Source organism: Acomys russatus, chromosome 1 (assembly GCF_903995435.1).
Source record: "Acomys russatus chromosome 1, mAcoRus1.1, whole genome shotgun sequence".
NCBI lineage: Eukaryota > Metazoa > Chordata > Mammalia > Rodentia > Muridae > Acomys > Acomys russatus.
In genome coordinates, this window is record NC_067137.1 from 26,192,253 (window position 1) to 26,218,372 (window position 26,120).

The following is a 26,120-nucleotide window of genomic DNA, read 5'->3' on the forward strand; positions in this document are numbered from 1 at the left end:
CTTGAGTTTGGGAAGTATTCCATAAAGATTGGCTGTTGATATTTATATATTATATTATATTATATTATATTATATTATATTATATTATATTATATTACCTATCAGTCAGTCTGTCTGTCTGTCTTTCTGTCTATCTTGTTTTTTGTTTTGTTGTTTTTTTTAATCTATTTTGGTTTCTCTGTGTACCCTTGGCTGTCCTGGACTGGCTTTGTAGACCAAGCTGGCCTCAAACTCAGAGATCTGCCTGCCTCTGCCTCCCAGAGTGCTGGGATTAAAGGCATACGCCACCACCCCTGGGTTATATTTATATTTGTATATTATGCTTCTACTTCTATTTTTATATTAACATCATTATTTAAATTATAGTTTAAGTTTGTAGTTCTATAGTAGGTACCTACATATTTGCTCTATAATGGGCCCCACTTTATTTATTACAGTTCCTGGATTACACTTTAAATTTAAACATATTTGGAAATATATCTAGGGACTATGAAAATGAGCCTAAATGCTTGTTTCAGGAAGCTAGTTGAGGAAACAAATCCAATTTTCCCCTAGATAGTTTATTATAGCCCTGCTGATATAAGTACTTGTTTCAAGGAAGAAGCAGTGTTTCTAGTGCTACATACCCTTTCAGTGTAGAGTGTGATGGTTTGCTAGAGGCCATGACTTTGTCTTACAGGTGGAGCTTACGTGAGGCTGTCCTTGAGACTTTCCACCTCTGCTCTTTAAGATCAATACAAGGGCTGTTACAGCTCAGAATGTCATTTCAGTGGGCTCACACCCCACCCCTCTTATATCTTTAGCCACCCAGAGAGCTTTTTTTAGCCTCTTAGAAGCAGAGTCACTTGTTATGTGTGCACCTGGAAAATAACCACAGGGTCTTTCATGTAGCAAGTAGAAATTGCCTGAATTTTGTATTACTTTTACAACTCCCATGAGTATTTAAATGTTTACACATGGACATTGGGGGCATGAGGGAACTGCTTATACAGGGAGAGTAAAAGTCTTTGGAAGTCATACGTGACTACATGTTTACCAGATTATCATGCACAAGAATAATGTGGTAGAAATTAAATTTGAAGTGGTGAGAAACTTAACTTGTAGTTTCTGAATGTGACCAGAACCAGCCATTTGACTGTAATTATTATCTTAGGGATAGGTACGAGATGAATTAAGTTTGACTACTCTGCATTGTTGGTCTTGTAACACATTCTTCCCTTACCTCTAGGACAACTAATTCTTGGATTTGTCATCATTTGACCAATTTTGCTGAAATTTCATCCTTAATCTTAACAGTCTTCACAGAATTCTAACATTTTGTACCAGGTGTATGGTATCAGAGTCCTCAGAGTCTCTCATTTTTTGGAGCCATCTGTAGTCATTTCCAACTTTATTTGTCATGGTGTACTCTCATGAATTTCAGACTTAACCAAACTCACGTATATTTATTTCTGTTAGTGCTTCTGACTATCATGTTCTAATTACTGAGCAGAGTACTCCTACCCCTTGAGACAGAGGTGTGTAACCTGTGTTAGTGTTATGATAGATCAGTAATAGAACTCTTGTATGGCAAATATTAGTCTGTATGTCATGGTGTTCTCTGTTAGGACCAGCATACCAAAAAAGATAGCCCAAGTGGCCTGAACAACAAAAGGTTTTCCTGATAGTGCTGGAGTTGAATTAGTCCAAGTGAGTCAGCAAGTTTGGTTCCTCCCTAGACTGCTCTCCATGGTTTACTACGTGGCTTCTCCTGCAGCCTTTTCTCTGTCTCTGTGCACTCCTAGTGTAGCCAGATTTTCTCTTAAAGGGCACCAGGCACTTTGGATTAGAGCCCATTCTCTTTTTACCTTAGTTACCTCTTTAGAATGGCTTGTTTCCAAATACACTCATATTCTGAAATACTAGGGGTTCACACTTCGATATATACATTTTGAGGAGATGCGGTTCACCTTGTAACAGTTACATATAACACAATCCCAACTGTCTAGAACTTTATCACTTTTATTTATTTATTTTTTTAGAATATTTCTACTTATTCTTTGACAATTTCAGACATGAATAATGTATGTTGGATCATATCCACTCCATTTCTGATGTCCTTTTCTGATCTCCTTGGGCACCAGACATGAGTATGGTATGCAAACAAACATGCAGGCAAAACCACTCATACACATCAAATGATTAAATCTAAAAAGATAAATAATCAAATTCTAGCATCAAAAACCATGAAATAGAAGCTGGGCAGTGGTGGCATACACCTTTAATCCCAGCACTTGGGAGGCAGAGGCAGGCGGATTTCTATAAGTTCTAGGCCAATCTGGTGTACAGCCAAGGCTACACAGAGAACCCTATCTCAAACAAAACACAACAAAACAAAAAAAATCCCCAAATACCGTGAAATAGGAAGAAATCTGACAAAAGAAATATAATACATGCATTGAAAAGCATAAAAAATGGTTGAGAAAATTCTTGCCCTAAATAAATTGTGTTTATGGATTAGAACACTCAGCACTGTAAAAATTTTAAATCCAAATTTTAAAATCTGAATCAAATTATAGTTTCAGTATCACTGGACTAAAACACCAGGAGTCATTTGGAGCAAAATTTGGTTGTTAGTGTTCTAACCCTTCCCTCTTTCTAGTTTTTTGAGACAAGGTCTCTTAATTCCAGGCTGGCGTTGAATTTGTGGCAGTTCTCCTGTCTCAACCTTCCACATGCAGGGACTGTAGATGTGAGCCACCACACCTGGCCACCAGAAGCCATTTGATAAGCAGTAGCCAACAGATTCTAAAGTGCATATGTTAATATTATCAAAACAATGTTGGAAGACACAGAGAGGACTTAATACCACCTTATTTCAAGACTTACAAGTAACAGTAATATGGACTGCGTGATGTTGGCATAAAAACTGATAGACAAGTTTTTGTCCTGGAATGAACAGAATGGAATTGAGCAGAGTTTTGACATAATACAGAAAGTCAATTTCTTTTTGACAGAGGTTCCGAATAGATTCAGTAGAGAAACTAGAGTAAATAGAGCCTTTTCAATAAATAGTGCTAGAACGATTAGGTATCAATATGCAATCAAAATTCCCTGATCTCTCTATCTATCTATCTATCTATCTATCTATCTATCTATCTATCTATCTATCTATCTATCTCTGAAGTTGACTCAGTGGATCATATACCGAAATGTAAGAGCTTAAACTTATATGCAAGACATTAAACCATATTTTAGAATTTAATAGATAGTAAATACCCCATTTAAGAACAAAAGACGTATGAGTTAAAGACAGAGTTGGATATACTTGCAAGGATGAGGCAGGAGAATTACTCCTGTAAAGGATCTGGGTTTGGTTCTTAGCATTCATATTGGGTGGCTCATAACTGTCTGCAACTCAAGATGTGGGGGAATCTGACACTCTCTTCATGGCACCTGTACATGTGCGTATATATATATATATATATAAATCTTTTTGGAAAAAAAGACAGAAAATATAACAAGTGCAGGTCACAGAAATCACTGTGGTTCTTTGGTCATACAGAGAATTGTCTAGCCTGTGCTTATATATGTCTATCAGGGTATCTCTCAAGCATCTTAAAACAATAGTGCCTAAAGCTAAAGGCACTAAAAGGAGTCTCTAACTTTTCCCTTCTTTCTTCCCGTATCCATCCCATGGTTTTGTGCATATGCTTTTTTAAGTAGTACTTCCCTCCCTCCTTTCCCCCTTTTGGGTACAAGAAGCTAGAGAATCATCTGTAATACTTACCAAACCCCTCACCTATAGTTGAGAGCTCATTTCAGGTCTGTCCTCTTTCTTCCTCATCACAACCGTCACTCCAGCTCAAGTCACGGTCTTCTGTCATGTCGAGAAGAAGCTTGTGATGCTGCTTCTGAATGGGGTCCTCATCCCTCTCAATCCAGGCTCTCGATAACAACCAGAGTCAGGTTTTAATGATGGAAGTTTGAGTAAGGTACTTTCTTGTTCACAGCTTCTCAGTGACCTTTCAGTAATTGTAGGAGGTGTGTACTCTTTGGAGAAGGTCTGGTATTTGTTTTCATCTCAGCTGTTGAGTTCTCTCATCAGATAACATTTCAGTTTCATGACCTCTCCTGGCTTTTGGGCATGACACCTGTACCTGCAGTGGTTCTCCTCCTCCATCAGTGGCACTTTAGAGAAACTTCTCAGGACTCATTGAAACCTGCCACAATACCCAACCCCTGCTGAATTTCTTTATAGTTGTTAGTCAGGACTGGTGCTTTGTTTTTTTATTGTTGCTAGTTTGTTTTGTTTTGAGGGAGAAGGCTTTTTATGTATGAAATATTTATTTTAAAGATTAAGCAATGGATGTGCATGCGTGTGTATCTTTGTGGGTATGTGCATGTGTGTACGTGTGCCTGAAGAGGCCAGAGGAGAGTTCACATTCTCTGCACCTAGAGTTACAGGAGGTGGCGAACCACTGGGAATGGGTGCTGCGGACTGAACTCTGGTGCTCTGGAACAGCATCAGCAAGCACTCTTATCTGCTGAGCCACTTCTCCAGCTGAGGTGTGTGTGTGTGTGTGTGTGTGTGTGTGTGTGTGTGTGTGTGTATGGATGCACATCCTATGGTAAGTGTGGGGTCAGAGAACCACTTTGTGGAGTTAAGTCTCTTCTGGGTTCCAAGGATAGAAGTCAGGTCGCCAAGCTTGCACAGCAAATGCTTTGCCCACTGAGCTGGCTCGCTGGCCCCCTGAATTCCTCATATTTGTCTGTAGAAACTCTGGGGTACACATTGAATATCCTAATTCTTTAAAATTTTTATTGAAAATTGTATGTTGTTTAATTTTTAGAAATTAAAAGCAAAACCTTATTTGGGGGTAATGATTTAATGGAGTTAGTATTTGGGGTCGTAAATGTTCAGCTTTCCAAGCTATTTTGATAGAGTAGCTTATATTTTTACCTACCTCTTAAGAGAATCTTTTCTGCCAGGCATGGTAGTGCACTCCTGTAATCCAAGTGCTCAGGAGGCAGAGGCAGGCGGATCACTGTTGAGCTCAAGGCCAGCCTGGGTACAAAGGGAGTCCAGGACAGCCAAGTCTATATAGAGAAACCCTGTCTTCAAAAACTGAGACGGAGAGGGAGAGGGAGAGGGAGAGGGAGAGGGAGAGGGAGAGGGAGAGAGAGAGAGAGAGAGAGAGAGAGAGAGAGAGAGAGAGAGAGAGAGAGAGAGAGAGAGAGACAGAATATAAATATGAATCTTTTCTTTCCTAAAAATGTTTTTATAATTTAATTGTCTATGTCTTTTTAAACTTTTATTTTTAAAGTATCCTGCATTAATTTTATTCCATTTGTATCTAAAATAAATTTATGCCAACTTTTTTTAACAGACAAAATTATTAGACACAGAGCTTGTACCTTGAAGGACACTGCACATGCTATCATTGCAGCTGAACTGGACCCAGAGTTTAATAAACTCTGTGAAGAAATTAAGGAAGCAAGAATAAAAAGAGGTAAGTTAGAGAAATGGATTTATAACTGAAGCTGTCTCTGTTCATTATATTCATTTTCCTGTGGCACAGGAAGTACACCAGAAAGTATTCTTTGTTTCCAGTGATAACCTTGTATTTATTAGTTTTTGATACTGACAATAGGTCATGTAAATTTCAAGGATATTTCAAAACTTTACCTGTGAAAGTTTAAGTGCAATGGTGCATGTTAGAGAAATAAAGTGTTTCTCAGTAAGATTTCTTTGCAGATGTACAGCTTTATTGACCAGTGATCTCTTTTCTCAAATGATTTACATATTATAGCTGCACTTATAGCTGAAGAGATTGTAATTTTCATCATTTCACATCTAATACCAATACTTAAAGCCTTTATTTCACAAATATTTTCCCCAGTCTGTTAACATTTATGTATATATTTTTAATTAGAGACACAAAATGAGCACATGGCTTGTTTATTGGATGTACAGCTGTGTCCTTTGAGGAACTTAAGTAGGAAGAGAGAAATGGCAGTGGCAGTAGATCCCACCGAAGAATTTTAAGCAGTGGAATGAATTGGCTAGATCACTTTAGCAGCAAGAAACAACATGTTCTCAGTGTTTTAGGGAAAATGAGAGATTATTGAGTTAAAAGCTGTGAGAGCCAGTATGGAAAACAATGTTTCGGTTTCCACAGAGGCAAGCATAGAGTTGCTGCTTTATCTAATAGTTCTCTTCCTTGGAATCTATCCAAGAAAAATCAATATGTGCCCACATGAAACTTGTACATGAATAGTCATAAGGGTGTTATTTATAATAAATAAGAACAGGAAATAACACAAATGCCTGTTAACTGGTTAATGAGTAACAAAGCATAGTGCATCCATAGTCATATTACTCAGCAAAGTACTGCCATAAAATGACACAGGACTTCAAAAACAGTGCTCTGTGAAGTAAGGCAGTAATGAAAGCTCATCTACTGAATGTGGTCCTCTCCTGTAAAATGGCAAGTATGTTGAGATAAACATATAGCCGTGGCTGCCTGGACAGGCATCTCCAATTAGATTTCTGTTAGTGGCTACAAATATGTACATTTGCTAAAAACATTTAATTTTATGCTTAAAATGGGTGATTTTTTATGCTATATAAACTATTTTAGTAAGACTGCAAGGGGAAAAGGTGAAATAATATACATTTTAATTAATGAAGAATGGAGCTAAACAAGGTTAGCATATGAGTGATGCATATATAGAAAACATTTTGTGGGATTTTTTGGCCTCCTCCTCCTCCTTCGTTCTCCTCTTCTTCTTCTTCTTCTTCTTCTTCTTCTTCTTCTTCTTCTTCTTCTTCTTCTTCTTCTTCTTCCTTCTTCTCTCTGTCTTCTTCTTCTTCTTTCTCTTCTTCTTCTCTTCTTTCTTCTTCTTCTTCTCTCTTCTTCTTCTTCTCTTCTTCCCTCTCTCTCCTCTTCCCTCTCCCTCCCTCCCTCCCTCTCCCTCTCTCCCTTCCTCCCTCCCCTCCCTCCCTCCTGAAAGCTGGGATTACAGAACTGTGCTACCATACCTAACGTTGGGGATCAAATCCAGGACTTTGTACACACTAGACAAACACTCTGCCACCCTGAGTTATAGCCCTAGTTTTATAGAGGGTGCTTTGAAGGGAGAGAATATTTCTGTTTGAATGAATGAGTAGATACCAATTCTGCTAGTCAAAATATAGAAGATAAACTGTTTGTGTTTGTTTGTGTGTATGAAGATGAACCAGTTATCTTTAATTTGACCTATTTTTAGGATGCTTTTTTGGAGATTTCAAGTAGGTAGGTAGAAATATAACTAGTAAGGCAAGAGATCTTTGGATTAGAGAGATGTGAGAATTATTATACAACGTCATTTAAAAACCATACATAAAGGGGACTTCTTGTAGATTAGAATAAGAAGCTAAGCTAATAGATAGCTGTGAGAAACATTTAAAGACCATACATAAAGGGGACTTCTTGTAGATTAGAATAAGAAGCTAAGCTAATAGAAGCTGTGAGAAACATTTAAAGTTCACATAGAAAACAAGGTTCTATTGAAGAAAATTGAGATGGAATCGCTACTCTTAGGGAGTGAAACAGGGCGCTGTGGTGTGTGTGTGATAGGCAGCAAGCTAGTTTGGACCTCTTCCTAGAAGTATAGTTTAGTGATGCTGTACACTTACACTTACTGTACATTCTAAGATACAGAAATCACGACTTTTAGTCTTGGCACAGTCTTATTATCCCATGGTCATGTCATGAAATACACCGCTTGGAATTAAAATGAGTGAAAATAGGACTCATTTGGGCATTAAGGATAAGAATGGCCTACTAGGTATTTTCATTTTTATGATTTTATGTCAAGTTACTTTCTCATCTTAAAACAAAAGACACTAATTTCACCAGAATTACAAACTGCTCAGGTATAATTAATGACTTTAAAACTCAGATTTATATTTCAGACTTTTCTAACTGTATTGGTTTGTGCAGCTGGGACCATCTAACTAGGTAGTGCTTATCTGCTGCTTGCAGGCTTATCAGTGACAGCAGAACAAATAACTCCTCATGGCGCTAGTGCCCGCAAGACAGAGACTAGAGTGGAGGAGGCATTTCGGCACAAACAGAGAAACCCAATGGATGCCTGGCACAACTCTGCAAATAAGTGTGCGTGTGAGTATTTGTGAGCGTGTTGCCCAATAATGCCTGCAGCTGACACTTGATAGGTTAGGCCCATGAACAACACAGACTTTTGTCCACAGCTCTTTATACTTAGTACTACTTTTTTTTTTTTTTTTTTTAATAACTGAAACACTTGAAACATTTTTGTGCCCAACACTGCGTTTTGGGTAGAGATGGAGGCAACAGATACTTTTTAAAATATTTATTTGTTTGTTTGTTTGTTTGGTTTTTGGTCCATCTGGCCCTTATTCCCCACTCCTTGTACAACATACAGGATATTCTCTTTATAGTGAGAAGTGCAATGAGTATGACGTGGAAACAGATGGTTTGGCTATAGGAAGTTTGGTTCTTGCTTTTTGTTTTGTTTTTGCTTTTTTGAGACAGGGTTTCTCTTGTAGCTCTGGCTGTCCTGGACTTGCTTAGTAGACCAGGCTGGCCTTGAACTCACAGAGATCCACCTGCCTCTGCCTCCTGAGTGCTGGGATTAAAGGCGTGTGTCACTGCGCCTGGCAAAGTTTGGTTCTTAAAGGGAATATTTTATGCTGAGTTTGATAAATGTGAGCAGCCTAACTTATCTTAACTTTGATGTATTTGGAAGGAAAATTTAGTTTCTAGATCATCATAAAAAACTTATTCTTGTTGGTCTATTATATTTCCAAAAGACAAATAATAATGAACCTAATATCGTCTTGATGTGGGCTTCATGTTTCATTAAAGATAGCTGCTGTTTTTCTGATCTAACTGTGATGATGATATTGCTCTGCCAACAAAGCTGGCCATAGTATGCTCTTTACCAAATGATAGTGAATTTGAAGGAATGAATCATATCCAATTTTAAACAATAAAATATTTTTATTAATTCTTGAAGAGTTTCACACAGTATAATCTGCCATATTTACCCCATTTCTCCTCTTAATTCCTTCCAGATCCATTCCTTACTCCCAATCCCTCCCAACTCTTCTCTTTTTAAAAAAATAACTCACAAAGGCCATTTGTTCTGGGTATGGGACTAGTCACTGGAGCACAGAGGAACCCATCAGTGGCTATACCCTTAAAAAACTTGACTCCTTCTCTTCCAGAGGACAACTGTCACTAGCTCCTCAGTTAGGGGTGGGGGCTCTTGAGCCCCTCCTGCCTCTGTGCTACTGTTACACAGCCACCTTGAGTTCATGAGTGCAGTGGCCCTGGAATGTCCAGAAGACATTGTTTTGCTCTGATCTTCCTGCCCTCTGGCTTTTCCACCTTCTTTTCTGCAATGGTCCCTGAGCTGAGGGCATGGGCTGGAGGCGGGTAAGGAAGTGGGGAATGTGACACAGATGTCCCATTTGTGGCCGAGCATCCAATGATACTGAGTCTCTGCACTTGGATGAGCTGTCAGTGTCTGTGTTAGCCATTGGCTGCACAAAGAAACTTCTCTTAGCTCTGAGAGCTATATTCCTACTTAAAAACAAAACAACAAACAAACAAACAAACCACAAGAAACCTTGACCATTTTGGGTAAGTAGCATTCATATGGAACAGGCTTGGAAAAGGGTTGAATGATGCATTTAGTTGCTATGAAGGCAATAAAGGTTATTGGACTAGTTGTATCTCAGATTGTGTCCCATTATGTAACATTGTACTCTCGTTTCCACTTTGAAATCCTTTATAGTCTCTGAGTTTGATACTAATGCCTACTAATGAGAATACATTGAATATTCACTAGGGCAGGCAAGATGGCTCAGCAAACAGCTGTACTTTTTGGGTAGCTGATAACCAGAATGTAATTCCCACAACCCACAGGAAGCAAGGAGAGAAGGATTACTGAAAGTTGTCCTTTGACATGCATTCTATGGCATGTGTGTCCATGGTGTACATCCTCTCTCTCTGTCTCTCTCTCTCTGTCTCTCTCTCTCACACACACGCGCGCGCGCGCGCGTACACACACACACACACACACACACACACACACGGGCAGGGTGGGGAATGCAAATACATTCTTTAAGACACCAATTTTTTAAAAAAGAGGTTTAAATTCTTTAAATATTAAAAACATTTTAAAAATTTGTAGTGGGATTTAGTTTTACCAGTAGATGGCACATCTAACACAGCATTTGTCTGTTTTATAATAACACACTCAAATCTTGACTCTAATGTCCCAAAGGAACAGTTGCTTTTCTAGGGTCTTGGCTTTGGAAACAGTCTTGGTGGTACAATAACTATTGACTTTAAAGGTTGTGTTCCTAAAAGGGTGTTTCAATAGGATAACCTAGGTAAATAAAGGAATTGGTATATTAAGGATTGGCCCACATACTAACATACAGCTACCACAGGCTCCGTACTGAAAAGAAGCATCCACCCAAACTAACAGTCCCATGTTCATGGTGCTTATGTGATCAGTTTTCTAAGATCCTGCTATTAGATGTAATGATATAAGGAAGAGCTATCTCGTCTAGTTTCCAAAGAATGGGAACATGGTCTCTTTTCTCAGTGATATTTTTACTAATTCTTTGAGAATTCCATACAGTGAACTTTGACAATATTAATCCCTCTCCCACAAACTCCTCCTACATATAGCCACCCTCTCCACTTTCCCCTCCATTTCTACCCAACTTGGAGTCTGAGCCCCCTATCTCGTCCCTATCCATGGATTCTAGTTTGTGTTGCCCAGCTTGGTTTTGGAGTCAGGCTGCACACTCTCTCTTATTAACCAGTATGAAAGAATAAGGAGTATACTCATCTCAGTGAACTAGTGAACTTCTGGCTGTCACATAGTGTGATACATACAGAGAATCGAACTAACTCTAGATTGAACAGAGGTCAGGCTTTTCTTGCTCTGGCGTTTCATGGCTAAAAAAATAGAGTAAGAATTCATAATTTTTGGTTTCATGGGTGAAAATGAGAGTAGTCGATGTTGAGAATTAGCTGTTCACATGGTGAAAGCCTTATGTCTGAGGGGGCAAGATGGCCTCCCTTTTTCACTCCAATGTACGCTGTATTAGTTTTAGCTAATGAGATTGTTGTAGATGTCTGTCACCTAAGCTTATGTATCAGCTTTTAATATTAGATTAATATTGAAAGTTTCCTCCTTGTGCTAATTAGCCTATAACTGTACATTATAAAATAGAAATAGAGAAGAAAGCATAAAAAGAAAAATTTAAATCATCGAATTTTGAAGAAAAAGTAAATTTGAGCCAAATGACTAAATGAATTGAATTTTGGAATGGTAGTTGCTAAGTAAGGAATAATAAATTTATTCATACTTACTCTTAGAAAGGGTTTAAATGCTTAAAGTGGTATGTGAACCCACTATATACTGTTGATAGAATATCAGCTTATATTAAAGGGCTGTACTTCCCAGTGGAGTCAAACTGCTTCATCAGCTACCTCTGATACATATAAAGGAGATCAAAACCCCTGGCTCCATCTTCTCACCTGGAAGCCCAACTATCTACTCAAAGAGCTCATGATAATTTCTGTCACTGAAGACTATACAGCCTTTATCAGTCCCCTTTTTCAAATAACTGACTAAATGGTTCTCTTTGACATTTTGTTGATGTTGTTGCCTTACTAGCAGAGAGCTTCATTATTCTACATATTTGGAGATAGCTTTGTTGACTCTATTGGGGAAACCATTTGTATTAGAAGAAATGGCTAACAGTTTGCTGACTAAATTGTTCTGTTCATGAGCATTCATCCTATAGGTAATACCCTTTTCTTTAAGGAGGGACAACAGAGTGTCTGTCTGTGGGGATATCTATAACTATTGTGTCTTGTAATGCTAGCTTAAGGGTTTTCTGTCGTTGTTGTTTCTGCCATAGCTGAGGTGCTGTCTTTACATGCTCTTGCTGACAACACACCTACCTTTCTGGTAAAAATCCAAGACTTTGGCTCCAAACTTTCTATGTAGCTTGGTAATATGATAATTCTCTAACTGGATTATATGGTTAGTCCCTGAGTATTGAAAGTTAGAAATGGCTATAAAGTAGATTCTGTAGTAGAAAAGGTTAAAGCCAAGCAAACTCATACAGTAAGTAAAGTTTTAAAAGTTTGCATTCTTCCAAGTTCATCTTAACTTCATTTTACTTACAGGTTGTGATAATTAGTCAGCATGGATATTAAGTGTCAAGAGTTTTTGTTTGTATTTTGACCAGTATGGGTTCATGGGGGGCAGGGGGGGCTCTACTATAATGTAAAATAGACATTCCAATCTAAATTCTACATGCCTCCCCCTTTATAAAACAGTTCGAGTTCGAAGAAAATCAAGGCGGCGATCACAGTGGGGTAAAGGAATTATTAAGAAAAGGAAAGTCAATAATTTAAAGAAAGATGAGGAGGATACCAAGTTTGCAGACTATGACCATACAGAGGACAGGAAGCTGCTGGAGAATGGAGAGTTTGAGGTAAGCACTGATTGCCATGAGGAAAATGGAGAAGAGACTGGAGACTTATCTATGACCAATGACGAATCTTCATGTGACATTATGGATATGGACCCGGCTCAAAGGCTGAGTAGTGGAGCAGGCACTAAAGAGAACTTTGCATCAACTGAAGAGGAAAGTTCAAATGAGTCTCTGCTCGTCCACAGCAGCAGTTCCCTCAATCCTGAGCAGACATCTAGGAAAGAGTCCTTCCTTAAAGGCAACTGTCTGAATGGCGAAGCCTCCGCTGACAGTTTTGATGGAATTCCTGTTCTGGAGTGTCAGAATGGCAAAGGTCCTGAAATAGTTCCTGTCCCTGGTGCTGGAGAAATATCTAATTCTGAACAAAATATTCCTTTGGAGGAACAGCTAAAAGACAAACCAGGAACTTCAAATGAAAATCATGGAGATGATCCTGAGAAACTAGAAGTACTGGAAGGTAGCAGCAGTGAGAAGATCGAATCTGGTCCTGATGTGGAGGTCAAAGACACAGAAGTGGATAAAGAAGGTAGAGCTAAAGTTTTAAAACATGTTTTTTCTGAAGTTTTAAATGCCAGAGTTAATTTATCAGATATATTGTCTGGTTTCTAGTAGCAATTACAGGCCTTTAACATTTTCTAACCCATTCCATAGTTAACTGTGAACAGACACACAATTTTACTGAAAGTTCCAGAGGGTTTCATGGTCCAGAATGCTCTACTTTCTTGGCCTTTTACTCTTCTTTCACCTGTCTCATTGTCACTCTTATTCTAAAAGCTTTGCAGTCATGAGCCATGCCACTTTACATGTGGAAAGATGACGGAATTCCAGCAGAATTGTTAGAGTTGGTTGGGGCAGGCAGAGATTTGGCTAGCAGAGTAGTCTAATATATTAGAAAGTCATACAAACTGAGACTAAGCCATTCTCTTGTTCATGTAATTGTGCAACTTTGAGTTAATTCCCTGTGCCTGGTTTTTTTTTTTTTTTTTAAATTTTGTAAATTAAACTTTAGAACGTGTTGTTGCTGCGATTAGTAATAAGTAGCTGCCTCTTCTGGTTACTAATGTGTTGCAGTGTATTTTCTGTCAGTGGTCATTGTGCGACTGAGTCTCAGATCCAGTTAAGTCTCGGTGATTTGTATGGCAGCCTTGGAAAGGATGCAGGACTCATGTTGACTTACCTTGCTCTTAGGAAATCAGAGCCTTCTGCAAGCCCTCCCTTCTCATGACTGTATGATTTGCTTAAGAAAAAGCAGAAGAGGGAAGTAAAGGTTACCTAGCTCATCTTTCCCCATCATTATTCTTTACTGCACAGTGGGATGGGATGAGTTGGAGATCTGCCCTGTTAAGTATTTTTATTACCTGAATAGGTTCTCTTCCTATACTAGAATGTCTTGAAATTGTGTGGAATACCTTATGCCGTGTTGATTTATTTATTTATTTTTGGTTTTTCGAGACAGGGTTTCTCTGTGTAGCCTTGGCTGTCCTGGACTCGCTTTGTAGACCAGGCTGGCCTCGAACTCACAGTGATCCACCTGCCTCTGCCTCCCGAGTGCTGGCATTAAAGGTGTGCACCACCACCGCCTGGCTCATGATGAATTTTTTTAATCCCGCCAGTTTTCTAAGCCGTGTGATAGAATTAAGAAATAGAGATATGAAACATATTATTCAAAGTCTTGTCTATCTGTCTGTCTGCCTCTCTCTCTCTCTTTCTCTCTCTCTGTGTTTTTTTTTATGTGTGTATTATGTGTGTATGTATACTGTATGTGTTGTAGGGTGCAGACACTCACGCATGGCCATGCTCAGAGGCCAGAGGAAGACAACAGGCATCTTGACCTGCCACTCTCTACCTTACTGTCTAAAGACAGGGTTTCTCACTGAACTAGAGGTGAACTTGTAGCCAGAAAGTCTCACTGTTCCTAAAGCCATCTCCCACAGCACTGCTGTAGAGTACATGTAGTCATAAGCTTTGTAGCTGAAGTATTGGGAATCTAAGATCAGGTCCTTATGCTTGCAGAGCAAATATATTACTGAGTCATATCTTAGCTTAGAGTCAGGTGTTTTTTCTATTTCTTTTTCGTGGATATATGTATTTTATGATATTTCAGTATTAGTTTGCTTTCATACTTATGGTTTAATTCTCTTTAATTTGGATTACTTATTCTTACTTAAAAAAAAAAAAAGGAAAGCATCTCAAAATAAACTATTACTTTTTAAAGATACATTGTTATTTACTCCAAAAAATATTTGTTACGGGCAAAAGAATTTATAGTTCCTTAGTAATGATTTTCTTATGTTGTTGTTGACTATAGTACATTTTTTCCCCTCCTCAATTGTAGGTGCTTCTAAAGTAAAGAAATATCGTAAATTAATTTTAGAGCAGGCAAAAACAACAAACCTGGAACTGGTTCCAGAAGAGCCATCTGAGCCTGTGCCACCTGTGGTAGTTGATCAGGAGAGACTGAAGGTATGCCAGCTCATCACAGTCCATTTTTAATGACTGGAATAATATTTGGATGTTTGCAAAGTAGTTTGATGAAGCTAGTTTTGGTGATTGTCACTTTAACCTAGGGATGAGTGTCCCAGGACTTCTCCTAACTAGGAGCCAAGTGTATTTTGATTATTTGAAATTAGTTAGTAAAGTTAAGTCTAGAATCTTCTAAGCACAGGTGTCACTTTATATCTTTCGATGCCTGTTGTCTAGAGATCTGAATATAACAGTTTCAGTTTGACCAATGATATCAACTATACCTTATTTTCTTTCACTTCTCCCCCACACCCAGAAGTTGCTTGATTTGTTGGTAGATAAAAGCAACAACTTGACAGTTGATCAACTTGAGAGATTGTATTCCCTTCTTAGTCAGTGCATCTACCGCCACCGTAAAGATTATGACAAATCGCAGCTTGTAGAGGTAAGTGTGTCTTGCTCATCCATAGAGTGTGTGCTTTTCCTTGCTTTGATGGAGAGAAAAGAAAAGTTATTTTAAAAGATTTAATGTATGAATGTTTTACCTGCATGTATGTATATGCACCACATTCATGGTAATTCCATAGTTTCTGTTCTAAGTAACTGAACAATGCTGTGAAGATTTAAGATTAGAAAAATTGGGGGCCGAGTCTGTAGCTCGTTGGTAGTACATCAGTTGCCTAACGTGTTTGAGGCTAGTCTGGGATACATGAGACACTGTCTCAAAAAAAAAAAAAAGTGTGTGTGACAATAGGAAATGAGGCCTGTTTGCCACCTACTAGTATTTGGGGAAAAAACTTTAAAAACATTTTGTTTGATCAGACCTTGTCCAGAAGGACAGCATGTGTCCTTCAACTTACATGCTTTAAACATGGACCTTTCCTTTTCTATATGGCTCTGGACCACAGAGGAATTTCTTCCTCATAAAAGAGATTTTTGTCTCCATATATTTACATATCTAGTCTGTACTTCTGCTTTTTAATGTTACCTGAGCAAATGTAATCACACATCCGCCCACTGAATTGCTCACATCAACCCAGTGTGTGGGCTGAACAACTTAGATTTTCTTAGTTTATTAGGTCATATGGTGGTCTTAGTATGAAATATTTATCGAGAGTCCCCAGTACCAGAACTGTGCTAGGTGTTTGGAATGCGAAGCATGAAAAATTTCCCTTTCTAAAGGAACATTTCCAGTGTTGAGGTTATTAAAGACTTGAGAAGACATAGCTATTTTTCATGTGTAATGAGGACATTAGATTTGTTGTCTTGTGCTGCCAGCAACTGAACATCAATCAAGCCCTGCGTGAGTTAGACAAGTGTCCTACCATGGAATTACACCTTTAGCCTTAGGAGCATTAGATTTGAGTCAAAACAAGGTGGCATTTAAAATTATTTTGGAGGGCAAGATGACTGAGTAGAAACCCCCAGCACTCACTTGCTCCACCATACTGAAGCACCAGAACAACAAGTGGATAGTTGCATGCTGAGGTGAGTATCCATGGAAGAATGCTGAAATTTAGTAGTAGGAAAAACAGAGGCTTTGTAAAAATCTAGAGAACTGGACTAGTTGCAGCATAGCCAAAATATTCTGTCACGTATTTTCCCAGTTCCACAGCTATCTTGAGAAAGGACCTATTTTCTGAATTTGGACTACTCTAGGGGCAGAAACCCCAGTGTATTACGACCTCTAGGACCCCCCACATACTTTCCCTTGCACTGGCTCTTCTCAACTTGTGGCTGCCTCATATATCATGCCTCATTGTCCTGTAATAACTCACATAAAACTATGGACACTGCTACCTTGTGGGGAAAGGTTATTACAATATAGAGGGGAGCAGAGAATGACCTCTGAGACCTAGGATAGAGCCTGTCAGATGTAGGATTCCTGTCCCCCTTCTCTCACTGTCTTGCATGGGTATTTGTCAGTAACAAGACCTAAAAAAGAACTCTGATATTTCACTGATCCACCACTCACAGAAGTCTCAGTCTGTATCATTTTGATTCCATAGATGACAGCCTCTTCCTCCAGGTGCACAAGCTAAAGTTCAAGGAACTTTGGCACCAGCCATATTCTGCTCTTGTTTCCTTTGAGCACCTCAGCTGAGATGATTGTCTTATTTAGCCTCAGCTGCACCCTACTCCCCACATCTCACCTTGATCTGTGGTGGGCACTGTAAGTAACATGAGTTGAGGGAGAAAGATCTCAAGCTGCCTCCGTCGTTAAGCACACACAGGATGTTGGGTGGGTCTGGGGTTCTGCTCTTGGACACACCTGCAAAAGCAGCATTAAGAATAGCACTGGATGGTTCAACACACTGCGTACTGTGTAGGCAAACTTCATTAGTTATTTCTGTGCTCTGTCTTACACACATTGCTGATAAGACTAGGTGCAGGTGTCACACAGTTGGTGCTATGGTTCTCCATGAAGGCTTTGAACTCATACATGTAGCTGGTAGACAGATGTTTCAGACTTCTCACCACTAATGGAGCGGCCCATACCAGAGACTCATTTAGGCAATGGTGCCTAGCCACACTTGTGGACTTCAAAGGACAACTTGTGGGAGTAGATTCTTTCCTACTTTGTGGGGCTCAGGATTGAACTCAAATTCTCAGGCTTGGAGATGCCTTTACCTGCTGAGCCATCTTGCCATTATGAGGATATTTTTAAAAAATGAAATAGACCAATAACAAGCAATGGAATTGAGTCAGTAAGGATCTCCATGAGCTAGATGGCTTCATACTGAACATTATAAAATTTTAAAAATTTAAAAGAAAAACTAACCAATACAAGTGTTTCTCAAGCTTTTCTATAGAACGGAAAGGGAAAATTTTCCAAACTTATTCTGTATGAGTAGCATTGCTTATTTTCAAAACCCTACAGTGACAGAAGACAATCAGACTAATATCATAATGAACATCCGTGTAGAGATCTTTAGCAGAATACTAATAAACTGGATTCAACAATCTGTCAGAAAAGATCATAAACCATGATCATGATTTCAGGGAGGTAAGGATGGTTCAACATATTGCAAATAATAAGTGTAATATATCCCTGTAAGTACAATGTAGGATAAAAAAGCTTATTTTCTCAACAAATGCAAAAAATTTGATGATTCAATATTACTTTATAATTAAAAACTACAAATTAGATATAAAAGATTTATACTCGTTAAAACTTGTGTATAACTGATTATAGGAAACATCATACAGCACGAGTTCTAGTTTGCTTCTCTATTGTTATAATAAAATACTGACCGAAAGCTTGTGGGGTGTGTGTGTGTGTGTGTGTGTGTGTGTGTGTGTGTGTGTGTTTGACTAATAAGTTGTAGCCCATCATCAAGGAAGTCAAAGTAGAAACTCAAGGCAGGAGCTTGAGAAAGTAACCACAGAATATTTACTTGCTTGCTTCTATGGCTCATTCAGCTTGCTTTTAAAAGACTGATCTATCTATTTATCTATCTATCTATCTATTTATCTATCTATCATCTATCTAAGCTGTCTACCTATCATCTTTATTTATTTAATATATATGAGGGCACTGTCTGCATGAATGCCTGCAGGCCAGAAGAGGGCATCAGATCCCATTATGCATGATTGTGAGATGCCAGGCAGTTGCTGGGAATTGAACTCAGGATCTCTGGAAGAGCAGCCATCTGAGCCATCTGAGCCATCTCTCCAGCCTCCTCAGCTTGCTTTTTTATATAACACATTACCACCTGCCCGGGGCAACAGTTCCCTCCTTCATCAAACACTAATCTAGAAAATGTTCTGCACGCATGCTCACAGGTCAGTCTGATGGAAGCAATTCCTGAGTCTAGGCTCTTTTTTTCCAGGTCTGTGGTTTGTGTTAACTGAACTAATCAGCACAATTGGCCTCTCTCAGAGAAAAACACATCATTATTAATAACTTTTCCTTGTCCTCAGGATCTCGTTAGTAGTAATATCACAATATAAAACACAGTATAAGTTTAAAAGTTCTTAAATTTTAACAATTTAAGTTCTCTTTAAAATTCAAAGTCTTTTAGCTGTTGGCCTCTGTAAAATCTAAAAGAAATTACATACTTTATTTTTAAAGTGAAAAAACTAGGATACAGTTATAATCAGATCAAAGCAAAAACAAAATCCCATGTAAATAGCTCAGTGTCTACGATCTGGGTAGTTCCACCTCTCTAGCTCTGCCATTGAAACAACACACTGCTCTGGTGCTATCCTTGGTGATCATCCCACGGTTCTGACATCTCCAATACGCTGGGATCATCATCTAACTGGGTGACACCTTCACCAATGGCCCTTCCTGAGTGCGCACAGCTCCAAGCCTCAGGTGGTCTCCATGTCCCCTTCTTTCCTACAACCCTCATTCTACCAAAGCCAGTAAAATATGGGAGACTGTTCAGCTGCCAGCTTAAGATGCAGCCTGGGCCTCTAACTCTGGACCACAGCTTCAGAAGACTTGCCTCAGTGATGTTGGTCTCTCATTAATCACACCTGATTATTCAGTTTCAGCTAACTACCATCAGTGCTCCCAGTAAAGGTTTCACCTCAGTGGTTCCGATCTGCTAAACACAGCAGATTCTTTAGTCTCAGCTGACCAAAAAACACATTCTTAATTCAAATATATCACAAAGATGGCCTCCATAGAGTCTTTGAGTGATACTCAAATTTACCTCTGAAATTTCATAAACCACTACCTACATTTCTCTTAGTATTCTTAACCTTCTGAGATTCCATATCAACAGCTCACTAAGCTCCAAGTATTTAATGGGTTTCTAGGCCTAAGCTCCAAAATTGGCAACAATCCTCTCCCAAACATGGTCACATCTCTCACAACAATGTCCTACTCTCTGAACCCACTTCTGTTCTAATTTGCTTCTCTGTTGCTGTGATAAAACACCTACCAAAAGCAACTTGGAGGAGGAAGGGGTTTATTTGGCTTACCAGTTATAGCTTACCATTGATGGAAGCCAAGGCAGGAACTTGACGCTGGAAGCACAGAGGAACATTGCTTACTAGCTTACTTTCAAGAGTGATATATTTTTATTTCATGTGTATGGGTCTTCCCTCTGCATGTATGTTGTGTATCTTGTGTGTGCAGTATCTACAGAGGCCAGAAGAAGGCATTGAACCCCCTAGAACTGAAGTGACAGATGATTGTGAGCTATCATAGGTGCTAAGAACTGAGCCCAGGACCTCTGAGAAAACAAGCACTTTTAGCTGCTAAGCTATGTGTCCACAACCTCAGCTTGTTTACTTTTTCCCTTTATTTTTTCTTTGGCATGTGTGCATACATGCATGCATGTGTGTTTGTGAGAGAGACAGAGACAGGCAGAGTTTCTCTGCATAGCTTTAGCTGCCCTGGACCAGGCTGGCTTTGAACTCAGAGATTTGCCTGCCTCTAACTCCCAAGTGCTGGGATTAAAGTTCTGTGCCACTACTGCCCAGCTCAGCTTGTTTTCTTATATAACAAAGGACCATCTACCTATGGGTGGCATCTCCTCCTGGGTCTCACATAAATCATGAATCAAGAAAATGCTCCACAAACATGCCCACAAGACAGTCTGATGTAGGCAGTTCCTCAGCTCACTCTTCCTCTTCCCAGATATGTCTAGGTGTGAAGTTGACAAAAACTAACAAGTACAATGGGGAAAAACAGAAAACAAGACACAGATGTTTGTTTTCCTGCAGGAATGCAGAAGTTTACTAGAAATTTTAGATAGTGCAGTTAGAGAAGAAGTAAAAGACAAAAACGAAGTAAAATTATCCCTATATGTTAATAATGTGATTTTGTCTTAGTCACTGTTTTATTGCTGTGAAGAGACAACCAGACCACAGCAACTCTTATAAAGGAAAGCATTTAATTGATGCTGGCTTACAGTTTCAGAAGCAGGGAGCATGTTGGCAGGCATTGCAGGCTTGGTAGCTAAGAGCTGTATCTTTAGCCGGAGCGGTGACACACTTGTAATCCCAGCACTTGGGGAAGCAGAGGCAGGCAGATCTATGTGAGTTTGAGGCCAGCTAGTCTACCAAGGAGTTCAGGACACCCAAGGCTACACAGAGAAACCCTATCTGGAACATTTCCCCCTGCCTCCTAAAAGAGAGCTACAGCCTGATCTGTAGGGAGGAAGAGAAGGAGGGAGGGAGGGAGGGAGGGGAAGATAGAGAGGGTGGAGCGGGGCAGGTAGGCTGACTGACTAACTGACTGGGCCTAGCATGGGCTTTTGAAACAACAAAGCCCACCCCCAGTCACATACTCCTTCCAACAAGACCACACCTCCTAATTCTTCTAATCCTTTCAAAGTGTTTCCCTCCCTGGTGACTAAACATTCAAATATGAGCCTTTGGGGGCCGTTCTTATTCGAAGTGCCACAGGTACTATACATAGGAAAACTTAATGACTATATCAAAAGATTGTTAGAACTGAATAGAAAGATCTAAACATACAAAAGAATACCAGCGTCATTAGTCATTAGGCAAGTGTAAATCAAAGCAAATGAGTTGCTGTCTTACTTTTGTTACACTGTGTCCATTGTGCACCAAGAGGACTGGCAGAGGAAACACCAGTGGCTCATGAAACAGCAAAATCTTTTCTTATTCTCACCTTATAAGCAGAGTCACTGATAGATCAGGTCCATCAGACAAGGACTCAGGACTCTCCTGGCTGCTCCAAGCAGGGCTGAAGCAGTGTTTACAAGCATAAATGCCACAAGCACCTGGGTCAAGTTACAATTACAATTTTTACCAATCAGAACTTGGGGATGAGGGGCTTTCCGAAGTCAACTGACATAGAATGTGTATATTTACTCAACTAATCAAATTCATCTGTTCTTTCTGTGGCTAGGAATAGGTAGTATGTTTTGAGAAACTTGTTGCTTAAAGAGGAGGTTGATGACAGGTATGTTTTGGGATACTAGAGATGGTCAGCTTTGGTAATTTGGAGTCTGAAGTCAAAATGGCTGTACTTAGGACAAGTTCTTTTTATCCGCTCCCAACAGCTTCAGTTAAAATGGTAGCTTTTAAAGTAGAAAAATATTAAAATGCTACCAATGGTTTGGAGAAAATGGACCCTTAGACACTGTTGGTGGGAATGTAAGTTTATATAGCCACTCTGGGAAATAATACAGATATTTCCCTAAAAACAACAAAACAAACCTAAAATGATGAACAGCCATTTTATTGTTCTGTCACTTTCCTGGGTATAAATGAGAACAGAATATAGGAAAGAGACACTTGTAATGATAGCATCATAAACCAAAGCCAAGATTTGGAATGAGCTCAAGTTACCACTCACAGATGAGTAGATAAAGTGTGTGTGCACGCACACCACCACACCACACACATGCATGCAATGTATTATCGGTCAACCATAAAGAAAATATAGTTGTGCCATATAGAACTGGATGGGATCATGTTAAGTGAAATAAGCCAACTACATAAAGACATAATAAGTATCACATGTTCCTTTTATATGTGAAAACAAACAAGGATATGTCCCTGGTTCTGGATTACTAGGGTTGGGTTGGTTGTTAGGGGTTGGGTGGAGAGAAGAAGGCTACCTAAGAGAAAAGCTCCCAAGATGCCTGGGAGAGTCACATGGGATCTTTATTCACCACAGCGAGACTGTCCCAAGCAGAGTAGCAGGAAGCCACCTTCACCTTTAGTTTGTTTGATGGTTTAACGAAAAGGGTAACAATTGTGATGTATACACAAAGGCAGCGCTGGGCATCTGCAGCAAGCAACCACTGTTTACACAATCAGGGAGGTAGCAGTTAAGTGGCCAGGCAGCTCTCATAAACCTTGAGGTTAGGGTCGCATTGTATAGGAGTTTATGGCTGGCCCAGAGACCAGTTTTCTATAGGAATTTAAATTGGTCTAAGTAACCAGAAACCAGTTTTTACCCAATATAGTTTTAACAATTAAAGTGTTCTTAGGAACGCTTTCCTAAGATGCTATAACTGTATTTCAGTAGCCTACTACAGATGTGATCAATTCATGATATCTGAATATATAGAAATATAATGAATCATGTTAATTTGTATAATTGATAATGCTAGTTGGGATTAAATAAATTGAAAACTTAAAACCACCAGAAGAAAAATTTCACGTTGTTAGAATCAATGAGACAAAAAATAAATATGTGTGCATGTATATACATGCACAAAAGTACATTCTAAAGCATACTGCGCATGATAAGTATATGCAATTTTTTAAAAAACACAACCAAACACAATGTGTTTGTTTGATTGTATTCTAGAGTGGTGAAATTCAACCATATTTTGTTTTTGTTTTGAGGTAGGATCTTCTGTTGTAGCCTTGGCTGTCCTGGAATTCCCAATCATTTCATAATCACATTTTATGAGGTTTATTTTTTCCAAACTATATAAGTTGTATAATATGTAGAAGCTTCCAGAAATGAAAAAATAAAAACCTTGCCATGCCCTGCCATCTAGAGGCTATTATAGGTGAGATTTATTAGGGATCAAACAGCCAAGACTATCTCTGGGGAGAGCAAGAAAAGAACAAATGGTAGAAAGCAAGTAGATTTTATGACAGTCAGCATGGTGGGGATCTGAGCTGACATAAGCTGTCTGGACTTTGTGAGAGCTGCCTATCTTAATGTAGGTACAGTGTGTCTGTGGGTATACATATATACAGATGTATATATGTATATATATATATGTATGTATACCCACATACACACATATAACATACATACATTCATACATACATTAATTCTACAGGTTTTCAAAGAAATTTGAATAAAATGCATATTCCTTTGAATGGGATTTGGAACCTTTATAATCTAGGCCTACTTTAGTGAGTGGGCGGGTTGGGAGCATGAGCAGTGAATGGCTTGGCTGGTGGTGATTGGTGATAGTGGCAGCTCCCTCTAGCCTTTCTCCCTCTCAGCTGGGATTAGAATGGAAGGATGTGGGAACACGGTGCAGTCTACTTTTGTCCTAAACTTTGCTACAGCTAACACATTCCATTTGCTTTAGTAGTCAATAGGATGTGATAAGAAAGAGAGTCCACTTAATGGACGTCAAATTATTTTCCTATGTGCCCCCCTTTTTTTAATGGGCCTCGTAATAATACCTGTCTACAATCCTTCAACATTATCGTAGGAATTAGGTTAATTTACACACACACACACACACACACACACACACACACACACACACCACTCTTTATATATACTTTATATGTACATATATATATATATACCTATTATATTTACTTATATAAACACATTTGGAATATCTTTCTTAGTGCAGTATCTGGCACCATCACTCACTCATTGAGTGTTGCTATCTTCGTCATCCCCATTGCCAAAGAGTAAAATAAGAAGTACTTAGAATTGTCTAGGGCAGATGGTTTTGCAGCATAGCTGTAAAAATATTCCAATTTACACTTGTATTTTAAATTCTTTGTCTAAAAGTTTAATGTGAGTTCGTTGATGGTGAGGAATCCCTTTGTCTTCCATAGAGCATAACATGCACGCCTTTCTCTTACAGGAGATGGAAAGAACAGTTGATATGTTTGAGACATTCCTATGAACTTCTCAAGATGGCGGCTTATCCTCTCCAATCTGCTCCTGATGAGCAGTCCTCTGAGCCATTCACTTTCAAGTTGCACCAGTTGTGCGCAGAGCCTTGGTGTAGAGTGCTCGCTCACCCGTTCTTTCTCTGTTGAATTTGGTGCTATTGTCTCAGGTACCTGAAACCAACCAGCCTACAAGAACCAAACAAAACTTCAGAAACATGTTGTATTTTCCACAAATAAAAAATACAACCCCACAGCTTGGAGATTTTGGTGCTACAGAAACTGCTTTTGCTCTGCTCCTCTCTTCTGCACTCTTGGAGAGTCTCTTAGGGAGCAGACCAGCAAACCAGAGGAAACTGGACGGGGCAGTTCTAACTGTGCTGAATTGTTGAAAACCATGGGCGACCGTTTCCCCCTCTTCTTCTTTTTCTCTTTCCTAGCATATCCCACCCCCGCCCCACCCCGGGTAATGGACTAAAACCTGTTTTAGAATTGGCTATGGTGTATTCTGGTGGACAGCTGAAGAAACTGGGTGAAATTAGGCTCTTTAGAACTGCCTGTAATGTGCCTTTTTATTCCTTTGAGAAAGATGAGGCTGAACGGATGGGCTCATTTGTAGCAAATTAATTAGAGTTTTTCTTTGGTCACAACCTTGAAAATAAGTTTTGATACTCGATGTTGTAAGAGACAACAGTATTCTGTATTAAATGCCTGTCTTGTTGTCAAAACAATCAAGATACTCAGTAAGCCAGGTAATATGCTAGGTTGGCAAGCTTTCCTGTGGTTTGTTTCTAGTTTAGAAACACATGCTAAAACAGCAACAAATTATACACAGTCCACAAAAACCCCACGTATTTTTTCATATTACCTACAATGATGACCAGAAAATAAATAGATGGTGGCCAGTCTTCTGTCAGATGCAATTTAATAGTTATTCATGTTTGAGTTACCAGAGAAAAATGGTTTTCATGTATAGTCAATTGTTACTGTTTTGTTTTAAGCCAGGACTTGCCACATGAACAGAAAAGAGAGGAATTTGTCAGAAACTCTGTAAAACTCATTTTTCTGTATAATTGCAAGCGAGCCCTGGTATGTCCTTGATAACAGTGTTAGCACCTAAGTCCTGTGCCATGCGTCCATCTTCACAGTGATTCAGTTTGTTTGGAGTCCTTCTAGATCTTGTTGAGTGATTTCTGTGGATTGTGCTTACCTGAAAATAATTATGGGTTACTAATTTTACAAAACTTTCTAAAAATTTGGAAACACAGTCTAGGCAGTTGCAAAGAGGCAAAGGGAATGCAGTGACTTTTTTATGAGATAATTTTAAAACAAAATACAGAAAATTTTGCAGACAAGTTGGCTTGCTATATCCCTTTACTATAGCTGTTAGCTGCAGGTGTGTCTTTCCAATATATGCAACACATATTTGGATTTTAATTACAGCACATGGTCGAGGACTACTGCAGAGACACTGAGCTACCTCAGCTTCTTTTCTTTAGTTAACAAACAGCGTTTGCAAGGTCCTGTAATCACTTTGCCACCGTTTACATGCTGAAGCTAAGGTATTGTCTCCTTGTCTCTG

The 26,120-nt window shown here is 39.1% G+C and overlaps 1 protein-coding gene across 3 annotated transcripts in view; it reads left to right on the top strand.

Moving 5' to 3' along the window:
• The window catches only part of Atad2b (ATPase family AAA domain containing 2B), a 141,290-nt gene extending 115,547 nt beyond the window's left edge, over window positions 1-25,743 (top strand). For all 3 annotated transcript variants that reach the window (XM_051143225.1, XM_051143214.1, XM_051143219.1), the window contains exons 23-28: window positions 5,370-5,492; window positions 8,010-8,147; window positions 12,381-13,064; window positions 14,874-15,001; window positions 15,318-15,446; window positions 24,511-25,743. In XM_051143225.1, coding sequence (XP_050999182.1) covers window positions 5,370-5,492; window positions 8,010-8,147; window positions 12,381-13,064; window positions 14,874-15,001; window positions 15,318-15,446; window positions 24,511-24,552 — 1,244 coding nt within the window. In that variant the 3' untranslated portion in view covers window positions 24,553-25,743. The remainder of the gene's footprint in view (window positions 1-5,369; window positions 5,493-8,009; window positions 8,148-12,380; window positions 13,065-14,873; window positions 15,002-15,317; window positions 15,447-24,510) is intronic.
• Window positions 25,744-26,120: the final 377 nt, after the last annotated feature.